The sequence below is a fragment of the Papio anubis genome, chromosome 15 (assembly GCF_008728515.1).
Source record: "Papio anubis isolate 15944 chromosome 15, Panubis1.0, whole genome shotgun sequence".
Classification (NCBI taxonomy): Eukaryota; Metazoa; Chordata; class Mammalia; order Primates; family Cercopithecidae; genus Papio; species Papio anubis.
Genome location: NC_044990.1, coordinates 14,996,052 through 15,012,852, shown reverse-complemented (window position 1 = coordinate 15,012,852; position 16,801 = coordinate 14,996,052). Strand labels below are relative to the sequence as shown.

General features: G+C 36.3%; 1 protein-coding gene across 8 annotated transcripts in view; it reads left to right on the top strand.

Moving 5' to 3' along the window:
* The window catches only part of CCDC169 (coiled-coil domain containing 169), a 68,101-nt gene extending 52,725 nt beyond the window's left edge, over positions 1–15,376 (top strand). For 6 of the 8 annotated variants that reach the window (XM_031655786.1, XM_031655785.1, XM_009191777.4 and 3 more), the window contains one exon: positions 15,154–15,376. In XM_031655786.1, the coding sequence (XP_031511646.1) occupies positions 15,154–15,253 (100 nt within the window). In that variant the 3' untranslated portion in view covers positions 15,254–15,376. The other 2 variants (XR_004178654.1, XR_004178655.1) reach the window with 2 other exon arrangements.
* Positions 15,377–16,801: the final 1,425 nt, after the last annotated feature.

The following is a 16,801-nucleotide window of genomic DNA, read 5'->3' as shown; positions in this document are numbered from 1 at the left end:
TCCACATTTTATTTTTAAAGTCACATGGACTGTGGGTCTGAGATAGGGGGATTTCCAGAATCTTCAGAGGTTTGATAATAATGGAGAAGACCAGAATTTCCCATTTTTCTCAGCTGGCATCCTTTTCCAACAGAAGGTTGTTTTGTGTACATTGAAAATCTGTTGGTTAGTGTAATTGCCTTCATCTGGGTAACTTGCTGCAGCACATAAGACATACTTAATTCCTCCAGCAAAAAATTGCAGCAACAGGTATGACATCAACACTTGCTACTTCACTTGGTACTTTTATGTTATGGAGGGGGCTTCTTTCCTTAAGCCTCATGAACCATCCTCTGCTGGCTTCTAGCTTTTCTTCTGCAGCTGTCTCACTTCTCTCAGCCTTCATAGAGTTGAAGGGATTTAGGGCCTTCCTCTTGATTAGGTTTTGGCTTAAGAGAATATTGTGGCTTCTTTGGTCTTCTATCCAGACCACTCACATTTTCTCCATGTCAGCAAAAGGCTGTTTTGCTTCCTTATCATTTGTGTGTTCACTAACGTGGTGCTTTTAATTTCTTTTAAGAATCTTCCCTTTGCATTTACACTTTGGCTTAACTGTTTGGCACAAGAGGCCTAGCTTTCAGCCCATCTCAGCTTTCAACATACCTTCCTCACTAAATGACTAAGCTTATCATTTCTAGCCAAATTAAAGTGAGAGATGTGCAACTCTTCCTTTTACTTCAGCACCATAGTAGGGCTATTAATTGGCCTAATTTCAATATTGCTGTGTCTTAGTGAATAGAGAAGCCTAAAGAGAGGGAGAGAGACCCGGGAATGGCTGGTTGGTAGAGCAGTCAGAACATATATACCTTTATTAAACAGTTTGCTGTTTTATATGGGCATGGTTTATGGCTCCCCAAAACAATTACAGTAGTAACATCAAAGATCACTGATCACCATAACAGATATAGTAATAATTTAAAAGTTTGAAATATTGTGAGAATTACCAAAATATGACACAGGTATGAAATGAACATATGCTATTGAAAAAATGGTGCTGATCGACTTGCTGAACAGAGGGTTGCCGCAAATCTTCAATTTGTAAGAAAATGCAGTATCTTTGAAGCACAATAAAGTGAAGCATAATAAGACAAGGCATGCCTAAACAATTACAGCATCAGCCCTACCCTTTTTAGTCAGGAAATATGTTCACTGGAGTGGACACTAAAATAAACGTAGATGCCAGTGCAGTTTAAACTGTTTTCCTATGTAAATAAAACCAATTTAAGATAGATAAAGAACAGAGGGCCTGGTGCAGTGGCTCATGCCTGTCGTACAACATTTTGGGAGGCTGAGGCGGGAGGATTGCTTGAGGCCTCAAGTTCAAGACCAACTTGGGAAACATTGCAAGACTCTGTCTCTACAAAAAATTAGAAAAATTGACTGGGTGTGATGGTGTGCACTGTAGTCCCAGCTGCTTGGGAGGCTGAGACGGGAGGATCACCCGAGCCCAGGAGTTCAAGGCTGCAGTGAGCCACAATTGCACCACTGCAGTCCAGCCTGGTTGCCAGAGCAAGACACTGTCTCTTAAGAAAAAAAAACCAGGAAGATGTTTTGTGAGTTTAGAAGGTTATATCTACACGTAATTTTCCCTGGTCCTAAATACAGAAGAATTACTCAGGTAATCCTTGTCTGAGTAACTTTATCCTATGTAGGGGAAAACATTAATATGTAACTTAACACTATAAAAAATTAAGCCAAGATGTGAATCAGCTATAAGTCAGAATCCTTTTTAAATATAGGTCAAGGTAAGAGCCACTCAAGTATAGCAAATTTCCTTGGTGGAGATTAATGAGGTAGCAACATTTTGTCCAATAATCACTGTGTCCGAGTCCCCAAGACCACTCCCATCCATATTCAATGGTTCACTAGAAGAATTCATATACTGTCAGAGTCCCCAAGACCACTCCCATATTCAATGATGCGCTAGAAGAATTCATAAGGATTGGCATATATTTGTACTTATGGCTAATATATATTTCTTTCCTTCCTTCCTTCCTTCCTTCTTTCCTTCCTTCCTTCCTTCCTTCCTTCCTTCCTTCCTTCCTTCCTTCTTTCCTTCCTTCCTTCCATCCTTAGCCAAGGAAAACAAAGCAAAATCAACAAAGGGATAAAGCTCATGGGATGAATTCTCAGAAAATTAGGCTCAAGCTTCCAAAAGTTTTCTCCAAGTTAGGGCCACATAAGACATACATAATTCCTCCAGCAAAAAATTACAACAACAAGTATGACAGTACTTGAAGTTTTATCTACCAGAGAAGCTCATTAGATACTTAGCACCTAATGTTTCTACTGGGAGCAGATCACATAGGCTTCGTCTGCCTGGCGTGCACCAAAATTCCAGACTCCCGGCAGGAAAGCAGGTGTTCAGTATAAACCACATTGTTTGTACAAACAGCATAGGCATAGTGAATCATTCTTTTCATTTGGGAAAAGGTTTATATCAGTGTAGGGAACTGTTTACCAGTAAGTTTCCAGATACCAGCCAAGGGCCAACCTCGCAAGCAAGCTTTTCCAAAGACAGTAGTCTCAAGCCTGCTCTGTTGACTTTTCTGCACAACCACCCTAAATATTTTTATTAATATCTTGAAGTTCAGATTTATTTTCCAATTCAAATCTGTTCTAAAAATATATTACCTCTGTTATTCAAATTTGCTTAAATAGTGAAGAGGGAAATATTTCAAAAATGAAAGTTAAACTTCTTTATTCTAATCATATATTAGCACATACACACATATATGTCACCAGAATATAGGTCTATGAGGGCAGTTTGGTTTTCCATTGAATATTGCTGGGAGTCGGATCTCTCAGGGAGTAGACTCTGAAACAGGAATCAGCAGGTAGGAAGTTTATTTTATTTATTTATTTATTTATTGAGATGGAGTTTAGCTCTTATTGCCAGGCTGGAGTGCAATGGCACGATCTTGGCTCACTGCAACCTCTGCCTCCCAGGTTCCAGTGATTCTCTTTCCTCAACCTCCCGAGTAGCTGGGATTACAGACACATGCCACCATGCCCAGCTAATTTTGTGTTTTTAGTAGAGACGGGATTTCTCCATGTTGGTCAGGCTGGTCTCGAACTCCTGACCTCAGGTGATCCACTCACCTTTGCCTCCCAAGGTGCTGGGATTATAGGTGTGAGCCACCGTGCCTGGCCTTATGTATTTATTTATGTATTTATTATAAGATGGAGTCTTCGTAACCCAGGTTGGAGTGCAGTGGTGCAATCTCTGCTCACTGCAACCTGTGCCTCCTGGATTCAAATTATTATTCTGCCTCAGCCTCCCAAATAGCTGAGATTACAGGTGTGTGCCACTATTCCTGGCTAATTTTTGTATTTTTAGTAGAGACAGAGTTTCACCATGTTGGTCAGGCTGGTCTCGAACTTCTGACCTCAAAAGATACTCCCGCCTCAACCTCCCAAAGTGCTGAGATTACAAGCATGAGCCACTGCACCTGGCCAGGAAGTTTATTAGTGAGCGTTCTTAGGATCAACACCTGTGGGGGAAGGCTAGGAACCAGGTTTGGGCAGAGAGAGTAGGGCTATTGCGCAGCCGCAGCCCCATGTACCAAGCTGATTTATCCGTGACTCAAGTGTGGGCCTTTTATTCCTCTGGCAGGATGACCCAGACTCTTATCCCTGGGGAATCTGAGCTTCTGTTTATCATGTCCTTTCCAGGTCATGGCTAAGATACTTGTCCACTTACTGTCAAAATTGGACAAGTTACTACCAAAGGACAACCAAGCAGATCACCTGGGTGCCAAACTCATTCCTCCCCACCCTCTTATGTAGCAGCAGCGGTGAATCAGGCTGATGATCAGCTTGTCTGTGAGGCCCTCCACACCACAGGTCTGAACTGAGCTTAAGGCGCTGGGGCATTGAGGTGGATGACATGGTCTGGGATACCTGCCCATTCAGCTGGTTTGTGCCCTCCAGCACTGCTTGTGCTTGATCCCAGATCAATCACTTCCACCTCTGATGAAACTTAATGTTGAATACAGTGCCTGGCATAAATCGGTGTTTAATAATTTTTGAATGAATTTATGACTAAATGAATGGTCAAATGGAAAAAAAAAAACCTTCACTCTGAAACTATAAACAATGCAAATCATTCATCTAATAGAAACATAGAAATATCTCTATAATCATCCAAATTAGTGGATGATTAGATAATTGGTACTACTTCAAAATATTGTTTTTCTTACTGGCTTAACTCTGGAAGTTAGTATCCTCCTTTTGTTGATGACTCAAATTTGAGTCTTTAAAGGAAGTTATGGTATTACGCATCTCACAGAATGGGATATCCAGATGACCAAAGGACATGTGAAGAGAGACTCAGCATCATTACTCATCAGCAGAATGCAAATTAAAATTACAAGATATAACCACAAATTTTGAAGATGGATGATTTCAAGTGTTATCAAGGATGTGGAGGAATAGGGGATTCTCATACACTGCTAGTAGGAGTATAAATTTATACAACCACTTTGGAATACTCTATTAGTTTGTTTTCACACTGCTATAAAGAACTACCTGAGACTGGGTAATTTATGAAGAAAAGAAGTTTAATTGAATCACAGTCCCACAGGCTGTGTAGGAAACATGGTTGGGGAGGCCTCAGGAAACTTACAACCATGGTGGAAGGGCGAAGGGGAAGCAAGCGCCTTCTTCACATGGCAGAGCAGAAGAGAGAGTGAATGGGGAAGTGCTACACATTTTCAAAAAACCAGATTTCGTGAGAACCCACTATCACAAGAACACTAAGGGGGAGATCTGCCCCCAGGATTCAATTATCTCCCCCCAGGTCACTTCCCCAGCACCAGGGATTACAATTCAACATGAGATTTGGGTTGGGGACACAGGGTCAAACCATATCAAATACATTTTAGCATTACTTTCTATATTTAACTGATCATACACCTTCTCTATAACCCAACAATTCCAGTAATATATCAAATAGAATGGTGCATACATTTACACCAAAAGAACAAGAATGTTCATAGCACTTTATTCTTGACAGTTCAAAACTGAATACAGCCTAAATGTCCATCAGTAATGGGATGGATAAAAATTATATATATATATATGAATAATAACAGCAATACGAACAAACTATAACTCATACAATGTTATGGATAATTCTCAGTATTGAGTGAAATAGGTCAGAAATAAAAGAATACGTACAATGTGATCCCATTCATTTAAAGTTCAAAGTCAGACAAAACTGTGATGTCAGAAGACAGGCTAGTAATTATTAATACCAATGGGAAGGAAGAAGTGAATAATAATTGTGAGTGACATGATGCCATTTTCCAGTATGATGATAATATTCTAGTGATTGACCTAAGTGGTGGTTACATCAGTATTTGCTTTATTATAATTTATGAGTTGGTACATTTATGATTTATGAACTTTTAATCAAGTCTCCATGGCCTTTAATGTTTGCTTTGGTTGATATTCTCTTACGTACTAATATTAAAATATTGACTTAATCCCATTTTTTCTAATGTTCAGAACAAATCAGAACATTTGAAAATACCCATGTAAATGTGAAATTCTCTTTTAAAAATCTAGCAGAAAGGGATAGTGCCTGATTTAATATTAGCTATTATAGTCCTACTATGTAGACATACTACTATGTATTATGGCCACAAATGAACAAGATATCTATACTGCTGTTGAAGGATGTATTCTAGAGATCTTTACATATACCAATTTGACAAAAGGCTCTTTAAGATTAAATAGGAGAAAGTCTTTTTAGGATAAGTTTTGTAAGTTGCCAAAAAAGTCTAGACAAGTCAATAGGTAACTTTATTGACTGTGCCCCATGGTGTGTATTAACTATGAAAAATCATATTCCCAAAAGCAAGGAGCTCAAAACTGATACCACAGGAATAGTTCCTAAAAATAGAAAACTAAAGTTTATTTTTTTCTTTAGTGTGAAACCTCATTTTTTTCTGCTTATGAACAGTTTTAAAGTGACTAAAAGCCCTAAAGGAAGAAAATAACCAAGGAGCCGCTGGTGCCCTGGAGCAAAAGAACCTGAGGGAAATTGATTCTAGGACTTGGTAAGAGGCAGATTGTTAGGGGCACATCCTTCTGATTTTGATTTTGTTAAAAAGCAGCTACAGTAGAGATAACACAACCAAAATATCCAATATTAAAAGAATAAGTCAATAACTATATTGATATTAGGAAGTTGCAAAAATTACATTCTAGTCAAGTACATAGCTGACATAGAAAAATGCTTACCTATAATAGTAAACAAAAATTATAGTACAAAATAGGTTAGTGAAATTGTGGATGACTTATATTTATGCCTCTTAGGTTTTATATAAGAATAGGTATATTTTATAATCATTTTAAATTTTTTTTATTAATAAAGTTGAGACAGTCCAGATAGACTATGGAAATTCTTGAGTCAAAATAGCAGTATAAATACTGTATGACTAATACACTACAGTGTTTAAAAAAATAGTGAGAAGCAAGGTGGTACAGTAGTCCTTTCTTACCCAAAGGAGATACATTCCAAAGACCACCAGTGGATACCAAAACCATGGATAGTACTGCACCCTATGTATACTATTTTTTTAACATACATAGATATCTATGATAAAATTAAATTTACAAATTAGGCATAGGAAGAGATTAGCAGTAACTAATAATACAACTTAATTATAACAGCATACTGTAATAAAAGTTATATGAATGTGGTCTCTGTCTCTCTCTCTATCTCTCTCTCTCTCTCTCTCAAAATAGCTTATTGTACCATAATCACCTATATTTAGACTGTGGCTGACCACAGGTAACTGAAACTGTGGAAAGTAAAACCATGGATAAAGGGGAGACACGTGTAAATGAAAATCGGCACTGACTTTGGAGCAGATAGACCAATCAGTGTTTGTCTCCGTTTCTTATTATTTAATGTGGTTTTATATAAGTAACCACTCTCAGATTCCATTTTCTCACCCATAAGATGAAGAGATGAAACCCAAAACGAACGATTGGTATGAGAATTAGAGATTATTTTTTTAAATCCCTTGTTCAATAAACATTAACTATTATTATTACTATAGTACTTTATTGAATATAAATAATCTGCAGAGTAACAATGTATTGATTTGTGAGGACAGAAAAATACATATGACAATAATTTGGAACTGCAAGTGACTGTTATGCTATTAATAATATAAACTTGCAGGAGGCTTAGCCACTATTATTTATTTAAAAACCATAATACTCAGGAGCATAGAATGGTTTCCAAACTTTCTTGACCATGACTGACACCATATTGTGATCCTATACCCACATATATATTTCTATACTTTACAATTTATGAAAGAATATTTTCTCTTATTATGTGTGATGCATATTGATATTTCTTTTTCTGTTTTTTTTTTTTTTTCTTTTTTTAAAGAGACAGGTCTTGCGCTGTTGCCCCAGCTAGAGTGCAGTGGTATAGTGATTGCTCACTGTAACCCTAAACTCCCAGGCTCAAGAGATCCCCCTGCCTGCCTCAGCCTCCTGATAGCTAGGACTATAGGCATGAGCCACCATGTCCAGCTAATTTTTTGATTTTTTTGTAGAGAATATAGACAGAGTCTTGCCATGTTTTTCAGGCTGGTCTTAATCTCCTGGGCTCAAGCAGTTTCCCACCTTGGCCTCCTAAAGTGCTGGGATTACAGGCATGAATCACTGCACCTGGCCCCTTTTCTGTTCTTTTTATTAATATATATTCTTTTTCCTCTTCTGTTGTTTCCTTTTCTGTTATTTTTATATTGCTATTGTAATTTCAGTAAATCAATCCACTAATGAGTTGCATTCTGCAGTTTGGAAAACACTGCTCTAAAAGACATCTAGGAGATTAAATATCTTTTACCAGTAAAGTACCTCAGCTTCATCATTAGTGTCATTAGTCAGTTATTATTAAGACATTAGTGTCATCATGTTAGTTAGATCTTTTAGAAATGAGCCATATTTTGGAAGCTACTTGAAACATCCTTAATGTAATAGAAAATCATTTCATACTATAAGTAATATCTATAATGAGCCATATTAATTAAATATAATAATTGAATGATTGTGATTAATTCCATATTTCACCAGAAGAAATCATTTTTTAAACATGATTAATAAACTAAATAAAATTTTAACAGGAAATAAATTATTCCCAAAGCACATTTTAAAAATTTATTTTATTGAGATATTATTCATATACCAAAAAAATTATCCTTTTAGCCTACAACTCTGTATCCTTAGCACTTTGAAAGGCCAAGGCAGGACAATCACTTGAGCCCAGGAGTTGAGCTGCATGCAGTGAGCTATATTCGTGCCACTTCATTGCAGCTTGGGCAACAGAGCCAGACCTCATTAAAAATTTTTTTAAAATAAAAATAATAAAGTGTACAACTGAGTGATTTTTAGTATGTTCATGGGGTCATGCAAGCATCATTGCTAATGGATTCCAGAACATTTTCATCACCCCAGAAAGAAAGCCTATATGAATGAGCAGTTAGTTACCAAACCCCCTTCCACTAACTCCTGGCAATTACTAATCTGCTTTCTGTCTTTATGGTTTTCTCTGGTCTTGTTATTTCAAATATAGTCAATCACGTGTCCCTTAATGATGGGGACATGTTGTGAGAAGTGTGTCATAAGGCAATTTTGTCATTGTGCAAACATCATAGAGTGTGCTTACAAAAACCCAGATGGTAGAGCCAACTACACACCTAGCTATATGGTATAGCCTATTGCTCCTAAGTTACAAACCTGTACAGCATATTACTGTACTGAACACTCTGATAATTGTAACACAACGGTAAGTATTTGTGTATCTAAATATAGAACAGGTATAGTACAAATACAGTATTATCTTACAGGAATACTGTCATATATGCAGTCCATTGCTGACTGAAATGTTATGTGGCACATTTCCAACTGTAAATGGGAGCTCACACAATATGTGAACTTGTGTGTTTAACTTATGCCACTTAGTATAACATTTTCAAGGTTCAGCCATGTTGGAACATATGCGAGTTCTTTATTCTTTTTTGTGGTGGAGTAATATTCCAGTTTTTGGACAAGGTTCATCCATGTTGGAACATATGCGAGTTCTTTATTCCTTTTTGTGGTGGAGTAATATTCCAGTTTTTGGATATACCACATTTTATTTACCAAATCATCAGCTGATAGATATTTACATGTTTACACCTCTTCACTGTTTTGAATAATGCTACTATGAACATCCCTGTACAAGTTTTGTGTGTAAATGTTTTTAATTCTCTTTGGTGCATGCCTAAAAGTGGAATTGCTGCATTAATTCCATTCTGTTTATCTTTTCGAGGAACTGCCAAGCTGTTTTCTGTAGTGGCTGTACCATTTTATATTTCTGTCAGCAATGTATCAGGGTTCCAGTTTCTCCACATCCTTGTCAACACGTTGTCCTTTATTTAAAAGAAATTTAACCATCCTAGTGGATGTGAGGTGGTATCTTACTGTGGTTTTGATTTGCACTTTCCTAATGACTAATGATGTTGAACATCTTTTCTTGTACTTGTTGGCCATTTCTATACAGGTAGCCTTCCATATGCATGAATTCTGCATCCATGAATTCAACCAACTGTGGATCAAAAAAATTGGGGAAAAAACAATAATAAAAATTATTTATTATTATTGTATTATTATTAAGAACCCAATACAGTATAACATCTATTTATGTAGCATCTACTTTTGTATTATGTATAAGTAATCTAGAGATGAGTTAAAGTATACTGGATTATGTGTGTACATTATATAGAAATATGACACCATTTTATGTAAGGGACTTGAGCATCTGTGAATCTTGGTATCCATGGGGGTCCTGGAACCAATCACCCATGGATATAGAGGGACAACTGTATCTTCTTTGGAGAAATGTCTATTCAAGTCCTTTGCCTATTATTAAATTGGCTTGTTTGTCTCTGTTACGTTGCATTGAGAGCATTTTATATTCTGGGTCTCAGAGCTTATCAGATAAAAGAGTTACAATTTTTTTCCCCCATTCTATGGATGATATTTTTACTTTCTTGATGATCTCTTTAGAAACCCAAAGAGTTTTCTTTGGGTTTTCTTCTAAGAGTTTTATAGTTTAAGCTCCCTTTTCACCCATTTTGAGTTCATTTTTGTATATGATATGAGGCAGACATCCAATTTCACTCTTTTGCCTGTATTTATTCAGTTGTCCTAGCATCGTAGGTTGAAGACGCTATACTTTGCTAATTAAATGGTCTTGGCAGTCTTGTAAAAAAACAATTGACCATAACATATGGGTTTACTGTTAGACTCCCAGTTGTATTTCATTGATCTATAACCCTATCCTTATGCCAATACCTTGTTGTCTGGATGACTAACTTTTTAGTGAGTTTAAAATCAAGAAGTGTGAGTACTCAAATTTTATTGTTCTTTTTCAAGATTGTTTTGGTTATTCAGAGTCCCTTTAATTTCCATGTGGATTTAGGATCCACTTGTCAGTTTCTTCACAAAATATAGCTGGTGTTTTGATGAAGAGTGTGTTGAATCTGTAGATCACTTTGGGTAGTATTGCCATCTTAACAATATTAAGTCTTCTAATCCAAGAACATGAATTTCTTTCTATTTATTTAGATCTTCTTTAATTTCTTTCATAGATAGTTTATAGATTTTAGTGTACAAATCTTGTAATTCTTTGGCTAAATTTATTCCTAATGCTGTATTCTTTTTGATGCAGTTTGAAATAGAATTATGTTTCAAATTTCATTTTAGGACTATATATTGCATTGTCTAGAAATACAGGTGATTTTTGCATATTGATCTTAAATCCAGAAACCCTAGATCTCATAAATGTATGCATGTGTCTGTGTCTGTATGTGTATGTGTATGTGTATGCCTTAGTATTTTCTATACATAAGAACATGTCACCTAAATAGAGATCATTTTACTCCGTTTTTTCTTCTTCTTTTTCTTCTTTTTTTACTCCTTTTTTTTCTTCTAATTTGGATGCCTTTTATCTATTTTTCTTGCCTAATTCTATACAATGTTGAATAGAAGTGGTAATAGTGAACATCCTTAACTTGTTCCTTATCTTAGATAGAAAGCTTTTGGTTTTTACATTAAATATAATGTTGGCTGTAAATTTTGTTCATAGATTTTCTTTATTAGGTTTAGTGCTTAGAGATAAATTTATAGCTGTAAATATATTTTTAAAGGAATCATTTCAAATAAAAAATCAAATCTTCTACCTTAAGAAACTTGAAAAAGAGGAGCAAACCAAACCCCAAACAAGCAGAAACAAGAAAATAAGAGTAATATTTGCCTCATAAAATAAGTAGGAAGGTGTTCTCTCCTATTTCATTTTTATGAAGTGTGCACGAAGGATTGGTTTTACATGTGTATGTTTGGTAGAATTTACCAGTGAAGCCATCTGGTCTTGGTCTCAGTGGTTGCCCTGGGAATTACAATTAGGATATTAATTTATAACAATCTACTTTAGGTTCAAATCAACTTAATTTCAGTAGTGTACCAAAAGATCTTTCCTATGTAGCTCCATTCCTTCCACTTTACTTTGTGTTGTTAATGTCATACAAATTACAACTTTATACATTTTGTTTCCATCAACAGATTTACAATTATTGCTCCTGCAGTTATTTTCTTAATCAGTTAGGAGATTTAAAAAGAATTACAAACAAAAACCACATTTATCCTATTTTTATGTTTACCTATGTAGTTACCTTTACTAGTTTTCTTTATTTTTTCATGTGAATTTACACTACTATCAAATGTCCTTTTATTTCAACACAAAAATCTCTACTATTTTTTATAGGGCAGGTTCACTGATGATTAATTCCTTCTGTTTTTCCTTATCTGGAAATGTCTTAATTTTTCTTTTATTTTAGAAGGATAGTTTTGTTGCATATAGGATTCTTAGCTGAAAGTCTTTTTCCTTTAGCACTTTGAATATTTCATCTCACTGCCTTCAGGCCTTCATAGTTTCTGATGAGAAATCAGTTGTTACTCCTATTGAAGATCCCTTATACAGACTGAGTTGCTTCATTCTAGCTGCTTTCAAGATTCCCTCTTTGTGTTGGCTTTTGATAGTTTGATTATGATGTGTCTGGATATTCATCTTGGAATTTGTTAGCTTTCTTAAATTTGTAGATCAATATTTTTAATGAAATTTGGGAAATTTTTAGCTATTATTTTTCAAATAATCTATCTGTCCTTTACTCTTTACCCTCGCCTTCTGGGACACTCATTATACATATGTTGGTATAGTTGATGGTGTTTTACAGGTCTCTGAGACTGTTCAGTTTTCTTTAGTGGGGGCCATAGGCTCTTGCCCCTAAAGTTTACTAAAGATCACAGACATGAATCAGATTTATTAATAGGAGAAAAGGCACACAAATTTATTTAATATGTATACATGCTTCAGAATGAAGACCCAACTTCCCAATGAGTTATAGAAACTTATATACCATTTTGAAGTTACAGAAAGAGTAGGGGCTTAGATTCTGATTTTAAAAAAGGTTATAGGAGCAGGGAGAAGAGGTTTAGCAAACAAAGGTGGACTTTTTATGTAGATGAAGCCACCATCAAAGAGAATAGATGGTAAATGTTTCTTCTCAGACTTTTAAATGTGTCAGACTTTCAATCTCTCCTAGATCTGGGGAAAAGCATAGAAAGGGGAAGTGGCATAGCTGCATTAGTGGAGATTCTCCACATTAATGCAAATGTTCCCCACTTAAGACAGCTTTGTAAGGCCATTTCTGCCTGCTGGCCAAGAGACTGACATTTCAAAATATGTCAAAGAACTATATTTTGGGGGAAAATATTTTAATTTCCTTCACTTTATTCTTTGTTATCTGTTGCTCAAACCAGACGATCTTAGTTGACAAATCTTTAACTTCACTGAATCTTGTGCCTACTCCAATCTGCTGTTGAGCTCTTCTAGTGAATTCTTCATTTCAGTTATTTTCTTTTTCAACTCCAGAATGCCTATTTGGTTCTTTTTAAATAATTTCTTTCTCTTATTAGTATTCTTGATTTGGTGAGACATCATTCTTATAATTTCCTCTATAGATATGATTTCCTTTAGTTCTTTAAACATATTTAAATAGTAGATTTAAAGTCTTTCTCTATTAAGTCTAACATCTGGACTTCCTCAGGGAAAGTGTTTATTAGTTGCTTTTTTTCTTGTATAAGAGCCATTTTTTTTGTCTCGTCTCATATATTGTAATTTTTTTTTGAAAACTGGATGTTTTAAAAAATATAACGTGGCCACTCTGTATATTAGTTTCTTTCCCCTCCCCAGGGTTTGTTGTTGTCACTGTTTTTGCGGCTGCTTGTTTAGTGACTTTTCTGAAATAATTATGTAAAATCTGTATTCTTTGTTGGGGTGGACACTGAAGTCTCTGCTGAGTTAGCTTAGGGGTCAGCTAATAATTGAACAGATTTCTTTAAATGCCTAGAATCAATAAATCTCCTAGCCTTTGCTGATGGGCTCTGTGTGTGTGTGTTGGAGCATGCCTTCAACAGCTGGTCAGGCAAATTACAACTCTACCTTATTCTTTACTTCCTGCTTGTGCAGAGCCTCAAGGTCAGCCAGAGGCAAAAGCTTAGGGACTTTTCAGGCCTTTCCTGAGTATGCACACAGTCCTATGCATCCCCACAGTTACACATGTGTATGCTCTTCTAGATTCCAAGAAATATAATGGAGCTTATTAACACTCATTTCGCAGCTGTTCCTTTTTTTAGGAGACAGAGTCTCACTCTGTTGCCTAGGCATGATCTCAGCTCACTGCAACCTCTGCCTTAGGCTCAAGTGATTCTCATGTCTCATCCTCCCAAGTGGCTGAGATTACAGGCATGCAGCACCACGCCTGGCTAATTTTTTTTTTTTTTGTATTCTTAGTACAGGTGGGGTTTCGTCATACTGGCCAGGCTGGTCTCATACTCCTGGCCTCAAGTGATCCACTTGCCTCCCTTAGCCTCCCAAAGTGCTGGGATTACAAGTGAGAGTCACTGAGCCTGGCCTCTCAGCTTTTCCTTTTAAGCTTCCTGGTAAGCCTATTTTTTTCCTCAATTGTTATCTACTAACTCCCTGCAGCTCTGAAATTAAACAATGGTTTCTTATTGTTCCATGCCCCTAGGGAAAAGGCTATTTACACTGGACCATCTCCAAGTTAGGTCAAATAAAGATAGCTTTGTAAGTGGTGTTTCAAGTAATCACCAGACTATTTAAATAATGAAACTCCTCTCGGAATGAAATAGGTGTTAAAAGGAGCTCCAGCCCTATTCTGCCCCTTATGGTGTCTGCCAGGCTACTGGGTTTTCACTGCAATTGTGCACTCTTGGTTTTCAAGGCTGCCATGGAGCTGGGGATGAGAGCCGGGGGAACAGTGGATAGGCATAGGGCAAGTTAAAATGCTGCAAAGCTCAGTGTTCGAAGTTTCAGCCATTTGTTTCTGTTGTTGTTATTTTATAAATTCTCCAGGATTGTTGCAACACTTTCGTTAATTTCCAGAGTTTTGATAAAGTTGCTTCTAACCATATTTGCCAATTTGTCATCACTTTTATGCAGAAGAGAATTTTATCCTTCATTTTAATGAGGAGAAAATGACAGGTTCTTACTCATCATTTTACTGCATCACCCCCTAACTAGAAGAGGTTTTTAGGAAATTGCAGTGGCCTTTTACTCTCTCAAGTCAGAGTGTAAGGTAGGTTGGCTTTTTAATGCCACATAAGTCATTAATGGAAAAAGGATCTCATGGAAATCTAAGAAAAGGAATCCATGGATCTGTCTTATCCCTCATTAGACAGAACTTTCCACATTAGGGCACCTGACACGCTGCTTCCCAGCCTTTGAATTATCTACCCGCAAGCTGTATGCCTCTGTAGCTGTGGAGATGATATGCTATAACAGAAGGCTGCCTAAGATTTGCCCTGTAAGCAGAAACTATTCACAGGAAGGTTTCCATGTGAGGGTCTATTGGGTTGGGGGGTGGGGAACAAGGTACAATATACATTTCTCCCTGTGTGGCCTATAATGTTTTTGTTGTACATAATGGTGACTGAAAAATTATGATGAACACTTATTTATTTCAGTGGAAGATATAATCCAGCTAAGCAGAAGACAGTGAGTGCCAAGAGAGGACCAGTAAAAAAGATTACAAGATCAAATCATCTTCCAGAACTCCATCCATGATTCCAGAACTGGGTGGATTTCTATTTCTTCCTTTTTCCATTTATAATATTCAACTTATGAAGTTAATGGTCAGCACATTTCTTCAGGGAATAAAATAGATAAGAACTGCCAAATTTTTCTTTAGCTCCTTTTCCAGATGTGTGTTCCTTTGTTTGCATAAAAGTAATTTTCTCCAGTGACCCTAAACGATGAAGTGCTTGAGAGTTTTAAAATATCCTAGGGAATCTGAAGGCTGGCATCGTTACATTTACTTTTCATGATACACCCATGATCTCTCTGATAGAAACATTTCTATTCTATTTGGTTTCTAGTTGACTGTCAGCGAAAAGTGTGTATTCAGAAAACCTTTTTGCTATTTTGGGCTGGATCTTGCTCAGTTTTTTAAATTTCAGGTTTAAACAAAGTCGAAAATCAAGTCCATTTTAAGTTTTGACTTGAACTCATGGTATTGTAGAACAACCTTAGATCACAAATAAACTTGCCGCTCTGCCATGAACTTAGGAGATCTTGGGCAAGTCCCTTCACCTCTTGTTTATTTCCCACACCTGCAAAATGACTGAGGCAAAACTATACACTTTCTGAGGTTTTTTACAATTCTAGAAAACCAGTATTTATTCAATCATAAGGTCCTACCACTTACTTAGCACTAGTGATTTAAGTCATTTTGTGACGTGTGGTAATTCATAGTGATGGACTAAATCTTTAGACCAAACTGCAATTGTTCACAATACTCAAGTCCAGACATGGAGATAGAATGAGAATAAGAAAAGAGTTCTTTTGAGGCATTTATAAAATGTATTGAATCCTCTCATTCGTGGTTAGAGTGTTTTTGCCTTTTAGATAGTTTTTGTAACTGTCACCTAGGTCCGGAACATGTAACTTGTTTGTCCACTTTAATAAGTGAAATCATTGGACTTCAAATTTATAGAAATCACCTAGAGGTAAGTATAGTTTCCAGCTAATGGTGTTCTCATCCTGTATCTGGCACTAAACCTAAATTCAATTCTGTATCACCAGGAATGAATACCAAATGCATTTCTGTAACTACTTCTATAAAAGTTTATTTTCTTTCTTTAAGGAAGAATATATAAATTTCATATAGCCAAAAATATTTTAAGTTACTTTAAAATGTAATGTGGAAAAATATAACTTTCTATAAATCATTCTACATTAGAATTATTCATAAATATTTTCCCCTATTATTTAGCTAACTATTGATATTAGGTGCCTTGACCCATATCATTAGACAAATACTAGATTTTTATGTCTTATACCATCTTTCTCAGCATTAGTAGAATATTAATAATTAAAATAATAATTATAGGACGGGTGTGGTGGCTCACACCTATAATCCTAGTACTTTGAAAGGCCAAGGCAGGCAGATCACTTGAGTCCAGGAGTTTGAGAACAGCCTGGCCAACATGGCAAAACTTATCTCTACTAAAAATAGAAAAAATACAATTAGCCTGGAGTGGTTGTGCACGCCTGTAATCCCAGCTACTCGGGAGGCTGAGGCACGAGAATCACTTGAACCCGGGAGGCAGAGGT